The 13,376-nt window shown below is 38.6% G+C and overlaps 1 protein-coding gene and 1 pseudogene across 3 annotated transcripts in view; one reads left to right on the top strand and one right to left on the bottom strand.

The window, feature by feature from the left end:
• Positions 1-12,220, top strand: part of PDE194 (formyltransferase) — a 92,125-nt gene extending 79,905 nt beyond the window's left edge. Inside the window, exons 2-12 of one of the 3 annotated variants that reach the window (XM_077364520.1) lie at positions 1,892-2,007; positions 2,088-2,150; positions 3,014-3,148; positions 4,545-4,647; positions 5,941-6,011; positions 6,179-6,283; positions 8,816-8,849; positions 9,169-9,269; positions 11,243-11,302; positions 11,363-11,560; positions 11,651-12,220. In XM_077364520.1, the coding sequence (XP_077220635.1) occupies positions 1,892-2,007; positions 2,088-2,150; positions 3,014-3,148; positions 4,545-4,647; positions 5,941-6,011; positions 6,179-6,283; positions 8,816-8,849; positions 9,169-9,269; positions 11,243-11,302; positions 11,363-11,560; positions 11,651-11,743 (1,079 nt within the window). In that variant the 3' untranslated portion in view covers positions 11,744-12,220. Of the gene's footprint in view, positions 1-1,851; positions 2,008-2,087; positions 2,151-3,013; positions 3,149-4,544; positions 4,648-5,940; positions 6,012-6,178; positions 6,284-8,815; positions 8,850-9,168; positions 9,270-11,242; positions 11,303-11,362; positions 11,561-11,650 lie in introns of those variants that run through there. The other 2 variants (XM_077364521.1, XM_077364519.1) reach the window with 2 other exon arrangements.
• LOC143854745 (protein ASPARTIC PROTEASE IN GUARD CELL 2-like) lies at positions 386-1,595 on the bottom strand (annotated as a pseudogene).
• Positions 12,221-13,376: the final 1,156 nt, after the last annotated feature.

Genomic DNA, 13,376 nt, shown 5'->3' with positions numbered 1-13,376 from the left:
ATCCTGTCGTAAGTAGTACAATACTTTTCAAAAAATTTGGACTATACGAGCTTACATCATATTTAAACTGATAAATTTTGAGCGCATCAGTGGTGATTTTATATGGTGTGTATGCGTGAAGTCCAGTTTTCTCTTGGGTCCCACTTCAGAGACAATTTCTGACCGTTGCAATTTCAACAATTCTGTATCACAGATTATTCTAAGTTGATAAAAACACTATTTTTAGCACTTTGCCCCTTCATGCCGTCACTTTGTCCATACGCATAAGGATCCTGAGAATTTTCCAATTTTAAGAGGGGGGGGGGGGTCCCCCCCCCCCCCCACACCCGACGCGGCTCCGTCCCTGATTACAGGTAAGAGCACCATAAGCACTTGTTTCTACATTCTAACAAGTGTTGGGCCCAAAGCCCACAAAACCATTGGCCCCATCAAATGAGATCTGAATCCCCTCTTGTTGAATGTTTCCTATGATGGAAAGCCCAGAAGAAGATGGAGCGAATGCAAGACAGTTAGTCCCTACTTCGTCCACTGGAATCAGAAAATTCCTTGCTGAAATTATTAGCGTCGGCCCACCGGAAAAGTAAAACGACACAGTTGGCACCTATACTTGCACGAACCCAGACAGATCATAACATGTGTCAAAGATGGACACACTCGAGGCCCGCAGGAGGTCGACTGTGCTTTCAACAAATGCGCCACGCAGTGCCTCGTAAGTGGGCCCCAGGAACCTCGTCGCCGCCGTCCGATGTCCATGACGACACTTCCGTTCCCAATTCCATCAGCTGGAATACATCTTCGGGCACTGGTACCGGTATCCCTCCTACTACAATGCCTGCGAGCCTAATATAATAGAAACTAGAGGCTCGCGGATTCCTTAGGAGTGGGACCCATGCTGCCCCAACTGGGACAACATCGTGTCCGAAGACTAGCTCCCCCGAAGAGCTAGTCCCACGGTTCACAAGGCAGTAGCCGAAGGCGCCACCGGTCAGGCCTCTGAGCTGGCCTATGAATGACAATGACCCACCGCTTAGGCCCAGTAACCTGGCGGCAACTACTAAGAGCCCACGGTTCTTGTGGCCATACCCCATGGCCAAGTTTCAGACAATGGCGTGTTCGAACGTGAGGGTCTCGAGGGCGAGAGTGCCCTTAGTGTAGGACCCATCACCGTAAGACATCTCGTAGTGGCACCGGCCGGCATGACAACCGGCGTTTTCGAGTTGGTCGCAGAAGGTGGAGCTGCAAGCCACGCCGGCAAACGAAGCCGAGGTCGCTGGGTCGAAGACCGGGTCAGATTGTCTATAGCACTGAGAGCCTTTGAGAGCAAGGCTGACATTGTACCCAAACAATATCACTCCCAGAATCAATCACCGTGTACTGATTTCTTGGAGGACTCCCAACGCCAATCCTTACAAAGTATTCTCCACTCCCTTCCTCCATTCCTGACACTACTTTTGACCCGAAATCCTCCACCTTATAACTATCTTCTAACCGAGCTTCCTAGACTGTTTAGTTCATGTGCGTCCGCTTAACAAATTGACTAATCTCAACCATCCAAATGAAAGGCTCAACACAATGTCCATTAATACGAGAATCATTAATTGCTACAATTTGATATGGCTTACCGATTGATGGGATGAATGTCTTTTTTATTTTATTTTTCCTAACAGGTGTGCTCTCTAGAGTGAGACATGCAACTATGTTATAATGGGTCCCACCTTAGACTGATCCGAACCGTTCATTTTATAACCCTCGATTTAGATACCGTATGGCCCCAAAATCTATCTCAAGTTTGCGGGGGGGGGGGGGGGGGGGGGGAGGTACGCATTATGTAAGGGATAAAAAAGAACGAGACATGTTACAGATGTAAGGGGATAAAAGAGAGAGAGAGAGATGAACAAGGCAAAACCTTCAATGTTGCTTCGACGCCTTAGTTGTTGCAGTGGAGCTTCTTCTGCTCTTGACCCAACAAGGAAAAAGAAGCAGCTCGTCTTCATGGGTTCTCCCCAGGTACTTATCCTCTCTCTCTCTCTCTCTCCCTCATTTTCTTTCTTCCATTTAACCATCATCACATCATGTGTATGTTTCAGGGCTCTGTATCCGTTCTCGATAAGCTCTTCGATGCATCAAAAGTACCCAACTCCACTTTTCAGGTATTTGATTTCCTCACCTTTATCTTTACTCTTTCTTTAGGGTGTTTTTGGTTGCACAAAAGCCAGGGAGGCTTAGGGATTTTGTTTAGCATTTGGGTGCCACGTCAGCAAAATTCCTTGCCTTAACCAATTTAGCTAGAGGGACAACCCCTCTTTTTCTGTCTTTCTATTAACAATTTGATAAAAAAAAAAAGATTCTGGACTTCTGATAAAAAAGGGTCTTTTCTGCATTATTTTTGTGTTTTTGGGCTTTCAAAATTGTATTGCTTATTATTATTATTATTTTTGGAATGATTCTTAGATTCTGGGTTTCTGGTAAAAAGGGTCTTTTCCACATTAATTTTGTGTTTTTGGGCTTCCATTTAGTTGACAAGAAGAAGCAATGTGGTTTCTATATGTCTTAGTCTCTGTTTGTTTTGGATTTTTAGAACCGATTGTCAGTCCAAAACCGATTATTTTTATCCGTTTGATTTTGAGTCCAATAGTTAGTTTTGAACTCACAATCAGCACTCGGCTAAAATCTCATGTGGAAGTGGTAGTGCCATTAATTTGGTCATATCTTATTTTTCAATGTTTCAATAATATTTTATATTTTCATTTATTTTCTAAAGGAAACAAACTTCTTATGATTTTGCAATGAATATTATTGTGATATGATTCACTTTGGCCCAATTAAGATTTTATGGTCCGATCCAGTTTTCAAGACACTGCTGGTTGTCACATTGTCTTATGAATGACTAAAGATTGTTATTAAAGAGTCTGCTTTTTTAAATTTTATTGCTCTTAAATTAATTACTGAGGTGATGTGATGAGATGATATAGGCTTAAATCATGAGAGAAATGGATTAATTAATTTAGCATAGGTTGCAGCAATTGTTACTCAGCCGCCTGCTGCAAGGGCTAGAGGGAGAAAGCTCATGCCTTGCCCAGTTGCCCAGCACGCTTTGGACAGAGGTTTCCCAAGTGATCTTATTTTCACACCCGAACGAGCTTCTGAGGTATGGATCTTTGCTAAGTATTTCTTGTTGGCATAAAATTCTTAGTAAAAGATATCCTTTTTTTGAATAGGTATGATTTTAGAAAGGAAACAAAAAGGGCAGAAGGGGAAGCAGCAACGCAACCCCACAGTCAAAAGAAACAACTAAACATGAAAAACTGAAGAAACAAGAATTGAAAAAAACTAAAAATTAGGCATTCCATATTAGATCAACTAGGAATGGAAACACCACAATTCACTAGATGATCAGCAGCCTTGTCTGTGAATATGGGAGAAGGAACACTCAACCTCCCTCAAAGCCACCGAATAGTGTTGAGCTAGTTGCCTTCAATCCATTACACAGATACACCAATGTGAAGAATCAACTTGACTGTACTCCAGATCGAGCGGACTTCTGCCTCTGCAACATCACAATTCCTACGAGGGCTTACAAAGGATAAACAACCTGAGAATTAGAGTTGGAGAAGACTCCCCCAAGTCCCCAACACCATCTGAATGGGTCACACCAGTTAAGAGGCTTTCTGCTGCCATCAAAGTTCATCGTAATCCATTTGACATTAAGGGGTGCTCAAATATCAGGTGGATGAAAAGGGGGTGTAGTCCACACTAATCTATATCTAATCAACCATAATATCTAGAGTAGACATACCCAATCCATTTCACTTTAGCAGCCCACTCATGCTTCAACAATAATGCAATTAATAATATTACCAATCAAATTAATTTTATTTTTAAATATTCGGTCATTTCTACCCTTGTACAATATCCACAATTGTGACAAAAACAAAATTTTCCATAAACTATCTAGTCTCTTATTGTTAGGCTTTTTAAGCCACCATTTCCTTAGGGACATGACCGATAGACAGTCAGACTCATATGGATTCATGTTAAATAAACCGAAGAAGAAACTCTAAACCTGAGCTGCAAAGGGTCAATGAATGAATAGATGAGCAACATTTTCAACTTGGAATCTACAAAAAACACTAGAGAAATTTTTTTAGTCTAAATGGTTGGTATGATATTGATTCTCCTATTGTTTGGTGGGATAGAATATGACCCCACTTATTTTAACCTTCTTTTGGTGTTAAAAGATTTTGATTTGCAGTTCCAAGAATTGAACTATCTGAAAAGCCTCGTTCTAGTACCACATGGATTAAATCTCATATTAACCATCACAATTAAATTATAAGATCTTGTCAATGCACCATGTTTGAGCCGCAAGATCGAGGACTTGACTTAACCCTTCCGTTTCCAAACCCTACTAAGAAACAATTGGAGCAGTAATGTTATCAACATACAGTATGCATGTTTCTTTTTACTTGCATATTCATTTATTGGTTTTGAAATCCATTTTTTATTTATTTTATGTCCATCAAAATGTTGATTATTGTTTATAGGAAACATTCTTGACTGATTTAAGGGATCTACAGCCAGAAGTTTGTGTTACGGCAGCATATGGGAATATTTTGCCTAGCAAGTTCCTTGAGATTCCGCACCATGGTGAGTTGAAGGTACTATAATACTGGGGTTCACTTTCCTTTTCGTGATGTAAATTCCTTGTGTATGTTTATTTATACTCATTAATAAACTTAGTCACTTGAAAAGGGAAAAATATAGGCATAACATTACTTTTCAAAGCTCTTATGACTCTAATTCTGTTTCTTTCTGGACAAATAAAGAGCTAAACTTTCACTGAGTTCTACATCTAGAATGGAGTCATTCCATTACCAACAAATCTGAGCATGAGTCAGAATATGCCTTAGTTGGCGTACACCCACCATACTTACATGCGATGTTTAAATATTTATGGTATATGAATCACTTCGTGAAGAAAGGCATGGTCAATACCCCACGATATACACCTCAAGGGATATTCCATTGAGGCATGTGCTTTAGTTAGAGAGGCAACTATGAGGCATTCACCTCACTATGCTTCTTGCTTGTCCTAGTTGTTAAAGCCATAATTATAAATCAATATTTGCTTTTTATGTTTTTGCCCCAGTACAACTTAGATAAGTAATTGATGAAGTTTGTTGAGTAAAAACATTTCTTGGGTTTATTTATTCAACCGCATTTGGGAGTTTCTTTTCTTCTTCTTGTTCGCTTATTCTATGGTTTGTGCATTGTGATGTTTGTGGTTTCTTTGCTTCAGCTTAGTGGAATTGGAAGCTGTTGTTTTTCTTTTTTGATGATTGAATGAGCCTATATAGTCTTTTCCATTCCTAGCCGTGTTATACTTATGAAACTCGGGTTCGGGATATAATTAATAAAAGGGAGAGGACAAGGCCTTGCCGTTTGAGAGCACAGGCCTTGCTGACTGAGAGGCCAGAGTTTTATGTAGCTTCTGTTTTCTTCTCTATCTGTTCTTGTTTACTAATTACACTTAATGCACATGCAGGAGTTAAATATTATGTTTTTTTAATGATAAATATTATGTTAAATTGTTGATTATTGAAGATTTCCTCTTTTGTTTCCCTCTCTCTAAATTTTCTGTACTTTTTGTGAAATTAAAAGGTAGAAATTTTGGAGGTGTGCCATAATGCTTATGCACCTTTCAGGAGGCTTGGATGCCTTTCCTCATCTCTCTGCCATTTCAAACATTTGTTAGATTTTGACAAAACACACTTTCTATTTGTTGGCCCTCTAGATAGAAATGAATTGAGTTTTTTTGTTTTTTTTACTGAAATACTTAATTTCTCTTCATGATTTTAGAACTTCTGCACAGTTAGTGTTTCTCACTAGGAATGCGTGACTCATGACTAAAGTAAGTCTTTATGAACTTCATTTTCTCAGGCACAGTCAACATACACCCTAGTTTACTGCCTTTTTATCGTGGTGCTGCTCCTGTTCAGCGAGCACTTCAGGTTCAGTATCTTTTCTGGCTCAACAGCAAAAAACATTTATTCTATAGCAGTTATACATTCAAATTCAAATACAGGAACAGTCGACGTACATTCGAATGTAGGCACAGTCAACATACATTTAAATGTGGATGCTTACATTCCCATGTTGTTTATTTTCTGTTATGCAGGATGGTGTCAAAGAAACAGGAGTCTCACTTGTATTCACTGTTCGTGCTTTGGATGCTGGACCGATAATTGCCTTTGAAAGAGTTGAAGTTGATGATCATATTAAAGTAAACATTACATACTTTATCACTAAACAATTACTTATGCCTTGAAATGCATATAAACCGTTGATTCTTGGCATTGCACCAAAATTTTAGCCATTAGACCCCATATTTGAATCATGTTAAAACCTATGAATGTTCTCATTCGTGTGATTCTAGTGATCTTTCTAACTCTTACTCATATTCTAGTTTTGTTTTTGGTTTTTGGTTTTTTTGGTAAAATCATAATTGTTGCGTTTTAGAGATAAAGCATTTTTCTTTTTGAAAGAAAACAGTTCATGAATAATGATTTTTTACCATTCAAAAAAAAAGAAAAAAAGATCCCTTTAAAAAAAAGGATTACAGTTCATAGATTAAGTAAGGTAAAATACAATGGTCCGGGGGTCAAGATAGCCCAAACTAAACTAAAAATATCACATGAAAGAGTAGTTAAATTAACCATCCTCTATGCTGCAAAGGAGTTCTTCCCCCAAAATGACTCTTTTACAAAAGAGAGAGCCAAGTTGTTTTTTTTAAAAGGTAAGCTGGGATCGAACCTGCCACCTCAAGGTTGGGAAACAAAGCCTCAGCCATTGAGCTACAAGCCCAACCCCAAGAAAGAGTCAAGTTGTTAATAACTTGACTCTTCTCTTGTAGAAAATTCATCCCAGCACACGAGCTCTTTTGACTTATCGGAATTATTAATAAGCAACATAAGCTTATTCAAAAGTTATAGCTAGGAGGGAACACATGTTTCAGAAAGCTAACTGAAGTTGGCTGAGCAAATATTGTTGTTCCAAAATACTCGACATTTGTGGATTTCTGAAGATACCCGCAGACAATAGATTTTCTGAATATATATTGTTCTACAGGTTGAGTAATCTTATGATATAATCATATGAGAGATTAGGTTAGTTACCCTTGGAGATTCAGAAACTCCATCGAGGAGATTCATGATGTAGTCGAGGGCCACAACATGGATATCCGACACTTTGGCGTTCTGTCAAATCTGACACAGATCTTCTTGCTCTCTTTGGTCTCGATAGAGAGTTGATTTTCTTGTTTGATCACCTCCCTCCTTGAGGATCTCTTCAATTTTTTGTTGTTTTCTTTTGTTATATATTCTTTTCCTTTTCTCTGTATAGTTTTTCTTTTCTGCAGTTTTGTTTTGGTTTTGTTTGAGCCTGTTTTTCCCTTTTTCATTAATAAATCATCACCATTAACAAATGTATTCATATGAGATAAAGATTCAGGATGCTATGGTTTCATTCTTCCCTTGGCAATGCGGATTATCCCATGCTGATCTCCAAAAACGAAACAATGCTGTTTCTAGTGTACCACTCCAAGAATGATCATTTCACATTGTTTTCGTACGGATAAAATAAGGAGCAAGAAGGGGCAATATTCATCCCAAAATCAGGAGCCAAATCATGTCTCATCAAGAATACTATTTTTTTTTTGTTTACTATTTTTAAAAATTAAATATGTAAATAACCATGTAAAGGACATACTTCTTCACGTGTGCTATGCTATCTTACCCGATACCTATGTCCTTGCTGTAATTGATCATAGTCAATTATTGATGAAAAGCCTTCTAAAACTTGACAAGGCAAGTATGTTTGATGATCCTTCATGGGTCTTCGTCCATGTTGCAATGCATATTAATAAGTATCAGTTGTTAATTTGTAACTTATTTTTAAGAAATATATAACTTAGTAGCTTTAAGAACACAAATATATAAAGTAGTAGTTTTAACTTTTAAGAACACAGTCGTCTAATATAGTAGCTGAAAGTGTTTCTAGTCATCTCTAGTCCGCCACCCAAAAACACATGGGTCCCACATATTTTGTGGTGATCTAAAGCATTCATTTGATAGGCCTCATCATAGATAGGATGTCCACAAAAATTCAGCTTCATAGGATCTTCTTAACCCTTCGATTTGTGGAGTTAAAAAATGGACAGATTTGTGGCGGTTTATAGCCGTCCATTTTAAGCTCCACAAATCATAGGGTTGGGATGATCCTATGAAGCTAATTTCTTGTGGACATCGTCTCTATGTCAGGCCCTATCAAATGAATGCTTTGCATCACCCAAATATGTGGAACCCATGTGTTTTTGGGTGGCGGACTAGAGAATGATCTCTAGTCGGCCGGACTAGAAACACTTTCCTCATATATATATATATATATATATATATATATATATATATATATATAGTAGCTTTTACCATTAAAAAAATAGTAGCTTTAACACTAAATTGCCCAGTATAGTAGCTTTACCACCACATTGATTTTTTTTGAAGGGGCTTTAGCACCACATTGATCTAATTAAACTTGTCACAAGATAAGCATTCCATGCATAAACTTTTCTTATCTCTTTTCTGGTATAACATGCATTCAGCATCTGTATTGGACATGCAAAATGGGTTCAGAAATGCTGCTTCTAACCATTTGAGATTCTTTATAATTTGTTTGTTGTTTTTTTATGTTTACAACATATTGGTATACTGTTTTATTTAAGCATTTCTCTAACCTGTGGTGTTGAACAATCTTTATGTAGGCACCAGAATTACTCTCAATCCTTTTTGATCAAGGTATGCAAGTTATTCTATTGGTATTTTCTTTCATGTGCATAACACTAAACATTGTCAAAGTTCATATCCTTTTATATCATTTTCATCTAATGTTATTCTCCTTGGTATGTTTCTTTTGTTGAGTACCAAACCATTCTTGCAGTACATTTTGTGGGTCTTCACCATCTATCATTTTAGCACATCCTCTTTGTTATTCCATGTTTTCCAGTTTTCGTAAGATTTCTGCTGTATAGATTACAGAAATATTAGTTCCTTGCATAAATTTGTTTGGTCAATTGCATATAAATTGTTGATGAGAGATCTTTCTTAAATTCAATAGGTTCTAATCTTCTGATCCGTGAACTGCCCTCAATTTTTGATGGATCTGCAAAGCTGAAAGCACAAGTCCAAGATGATTCTAAAGCTACTCTGGCTCCTAAGGTATTTCTTAAGTTGTGGTAGCATCAGAGCTAATATACATCTTTTTTTTCTCTACTTTTTTTTGGCAGTATCTGTATACTGTTTGGGTTGTATTTAGCTGGTTGTCATTGTTTATATCTTCAATGCTTGTGCATAAATTAGGGATGTAATAAAAATTTGTTCTTTAGTTTAATTGACCTTGATAAGCAAATATCTACACTCGTAATTCTTCTGTTTTTGGGTACCTTGTATACTATAATTGAAAGCAGGATGAGAAATCATTAGGTATCTCCAACATCAACTAAAGGCTGGGCCTCTGGGTTAGCTCTGTGCCCTGGGCTGGCTTCAGGTTTTAGGAGAGTCAGGTCCATTTGAACTTGAAATCATTAGGCATCTCCAACATCAACTAAACAACATCTTTTTACCAACGTGGGGTGGTTTATTTTCAAAGATTTCTCTTGAAAGGGTCCAGTTTGTAAACCAGGGTGCTTTGCTTGACAGTTGGTGCTTCTCAGATCATCCAGATTCGAGCACTAGTAAGGCAATCTCACCGAGAAGAAAATCACAACATTCTTTGTCATAATGGGTGCTACAACTGACTATTTTCAGGCCAGACGGAACAAAATGAGGTGTCTGCACATGACAACAACATGAAATCTCAAGAAGCCTGATAAAAAAGCATAAGGTTTTAAGTGCATGGAAGGCATAATCAGCCCCTTGACCATAATGAAATCATATGCCGTCCTCAAATTGTTAATCTGAACTTTTGATCAAATCAATGCAACTATAGTCAAGGAACGATCAAAATTGCAAAAGGAGAAGGCGATTAAAGTTTTATATGGAAGATAATGGTGGTTAGGTTTTCAAGGGGTGAGAATAGTTTTGAGTTTTCTGAAGAAAGGATTTGGGGTTTTTTTGAAGGAAGTATTTTTGGCTCTTGAATGGTGGAAAATAGGATTTTTTATGAAGCAAATTGTGGGGGAAATAAGACGGTAGTGATTGGGTTTTGGACCCTTTGAATGGAAAGAACTAGGTTTTAGGGATATCGAGTGGTAGGCATTTGGATTTTGAGATTTCAAATAGTGTGATTTAGCGTTTTGGTTTGTTGAGAGATGGGATTTAGGAAACGTTTTGGATGTTGAGAGATGAGATTTATGGGTTTTGGTGTTTGGATGAAGGGGAATAGGGTTTATGGTTTTCTAATTGAGGAATTGGACTTGGTGCTTTCAAAGAGGAGGAACTTGGGTTTTATTATTACAAGTGGGCAAGGTTGGAGAGATTACGGTCTTGAAAGAAAGAAGAGGGGATTGGGGTTTTGAATGGCTTGGGTGGTGAGATAAAGTTTTGGTGGCTAGTAGATCTCAATGAGTAGTAGCGCAGAAGGTAAGATCCTTTGTGCCGACTCTGATAGTGGAGAAGGATCTTATAAGATCCTTGGTGTCAACTTTGATAGCGGAGAAGGTAAGATCCTTGGTGCCTACTCCGATAGCGGAGACGACAAATTAGAAGAAGGTGATGAAGGATGGGAGAGAATATTAAAAGATGATCTCTTGCTTGAATCCTCATTGGTCTTGCTCTTGAGGGAAGGCGGATATGTTATTGAGTCCTTGATCTCCTTGGCTTTGATACCATGTCAAACTACGCAAAACCAAAAAATATAGAGAAGAGAAGAAGCAAATATGGCAAACCCTAATCCATAAATTTGAGGAATGAAGAGTTCAAGTCAGCCTCATGACTTATATAAACAATCATAAAAACCAAATTACAAGAAAGCCCGTATGTAGTGTGCGTAAGCTCAAGTGCAAAACAACATAAATGATTACTCCTAACAACTTATATATACTGATGTGTATGTATAGACGTGTAAGCACAAAGAACTCTTGTTCGACTTCTGTACACCATACATTGGTTTAAGTCATTTATCTTGCACTCGCCTTGCAATTTCTTTCCCTACATATATAATGGATCCTTCTAAGAACTGGTTTCTTGTGCAGATAAAATCTGAGGAGTCATGGCTATCCTTTGATCAAGAAGCTCGGGTCTTGCACAACAAGGTAAAAACGTAACAACTTCTCTAGATTTGGATATGTAATCGTGAATAACGCCCACTCTAGGTTCGGGCATTTGCAGGGTGGCCTGGAACCCGAGCAAGAGTTCAACTCCTCGATGGCAATCGTGAGCTTGATATCCTAGAACTTAAAATCATCACCACCAGAGCTCCCCACCGTGATGCTGTTCATGGCGAGGAAGATGACATAACGCTCAATGGGGGTGCCTTGATATTTCCATGTGCTGGATGCTCTGCTCTGGAGGTGTAGTTGTCCCCATTCTGTATATCTTACTGTTTTAGAATCTCTATTTCCGAGACTTTGGCTTATGCTTTACAATATCTTCTTTACCAGGTTTTGGAAATCCAGCTCCCAGGAAAGAAAGTAGTAAGTGCACGTGAATTTTGGAATGGGTTACGAGGCCAGAGGCTGAAAATTTTACAATAGAAGAAGCCCGTCTTCGGGTGCATACCCAACCTGAATAGTGACTTCAACAATTTCATTGTGCGTGGTTTACGGGTGATTGCTGGCATCCATAGCGATTATTCCCGCCCTAAAATGGGGTGGGGTTACCCTATGTCATTACAAAAAAAAAGGTTCAACAATTTTATTGTCCTTTACTTTTGTAATATCTGTTTACCTTCATCATCTCTCATGTTCTGTTTGGATTGTTTCTCTGTTCTACCAAGCATCCCATCTTATCATGACAATGAAAACTAAGTTATGCTCCTTTGAGTATCATTACAACACCTATATCTGTGTATTTTTCCATTTGTAAAAGAGTTCAGAGTCTCTAGTAGACAGATCGCCTTTGCATGGTTTATGAAATGATTGTAAAGAGGATCTTCAGGGTATTAAATTGTGTTTGAAACCAAAGCTGAGTTTGCAGTTCGCACCCACCCATAAGGATATGGGAATTTGCAACCCTGTTTATAACATCTCTATCACATGCATTTCCCATGGATCTTTTTGCACAAAATTGCACTGATTTGAATCCCAACTTTTTGATCTGTGGCTTAATGGATTACTGAATGTAGAAATAGGCAATGATCTGTATTCAACAGGTAAAGATCCATTGTTATAATGGCTTGATCATTCAATTCGTTTGTCCTCGGTGAATCGATAGTGGGGCCACTGATTCAGAGGTACGGATCAACTTACATGTGTCATGTTAGAATGTTTTATTATTATGGTCTATGGGCCCCTAAGTTATTACCTTCATTAAAATGGTGATAATTAAGAGACAATTATTATTGTAAGAGGCATTACTCTTTTGGCTGCCTTTGGGTCTGGTTCCCCTGTAAACGGAATGGAAAAGATTAAAATTAAAATTTAATTCAAACGTCTGAATCGGAATAGGATGTCGATTCCGATTCTCTTCTGCTTTGAAGTGAGAAATAGATTCCCGCATTTCCGCCCTTTAAAGCCATGGGCATATCACATGAGGATCATTTTTTGTTGTATCCGAAGAGGGCCTTAATCACACAGAATAGAGCAGGAATTGCGCCCCCGCCCCAACTGCGCCGCAGCATTATGCAAAGCATATGTGTTCCAATGCTTGTGTGGGCCACTAAAGTATCCCGGCCTTTGCCAGTCTGTCTTCTTCACTATTGGCAGACAGCCGAACATGGAGGTAGGATATCGAAGAGGTCCCCAACCAATGCTTAATACATCTCCTATACCAGTAGGGCCAGGATTGGCCATGGTAGACCTGTCGAAGTTGAGCTTTAAAGATCCATGGCCAGGGGGCTTCAACACCTGCTGAATTTCCAGTCGCTCCTCTGCATTAATGCGTACCTCATTCCAACCATCACATAAGTCAAAAGCCGACACAAGCCTTAAACAGTGCTACCAATTTTATGCTAAAGTGGTCAATTCTGTCACAACAATAATAGCTAATGTACCATGTCATTCACCACAAGCCCAACTCACTCCCTCTTTCTACCCTTCCCAACCCAAACGTATGAGTCGTGTGAGTCGTATGAATCTCATTCCTTCTCCAAGAGCTCACACATGAACGTAGCCCTTCAGAAGAGACGCTAATGCCAACAACTTGTTTTGGCCATTTCCATCAATTATA

The sequence above is a fragment of the Tasmannia lanceolata genome, unplaced genomic scaffold (genome assembly GCF_043159265.1).
Source record: "Tasmannia lanceolata isolate RefF3 unplaced genomic scaffold, GAP_Taslan_0.1 ptg000020l, whole genome shotgun sequence".
NCBI classification, from domain to species: Eukaryota; Viridiplantae; Streptophyta; class Magnoliopsida; order Canellales; family Winteraceae; genus Tasmannia; species Tasmannia lanceolata.
This window is presented reverse-complemented; position numbering and strand designations above follow the sequence as displayed.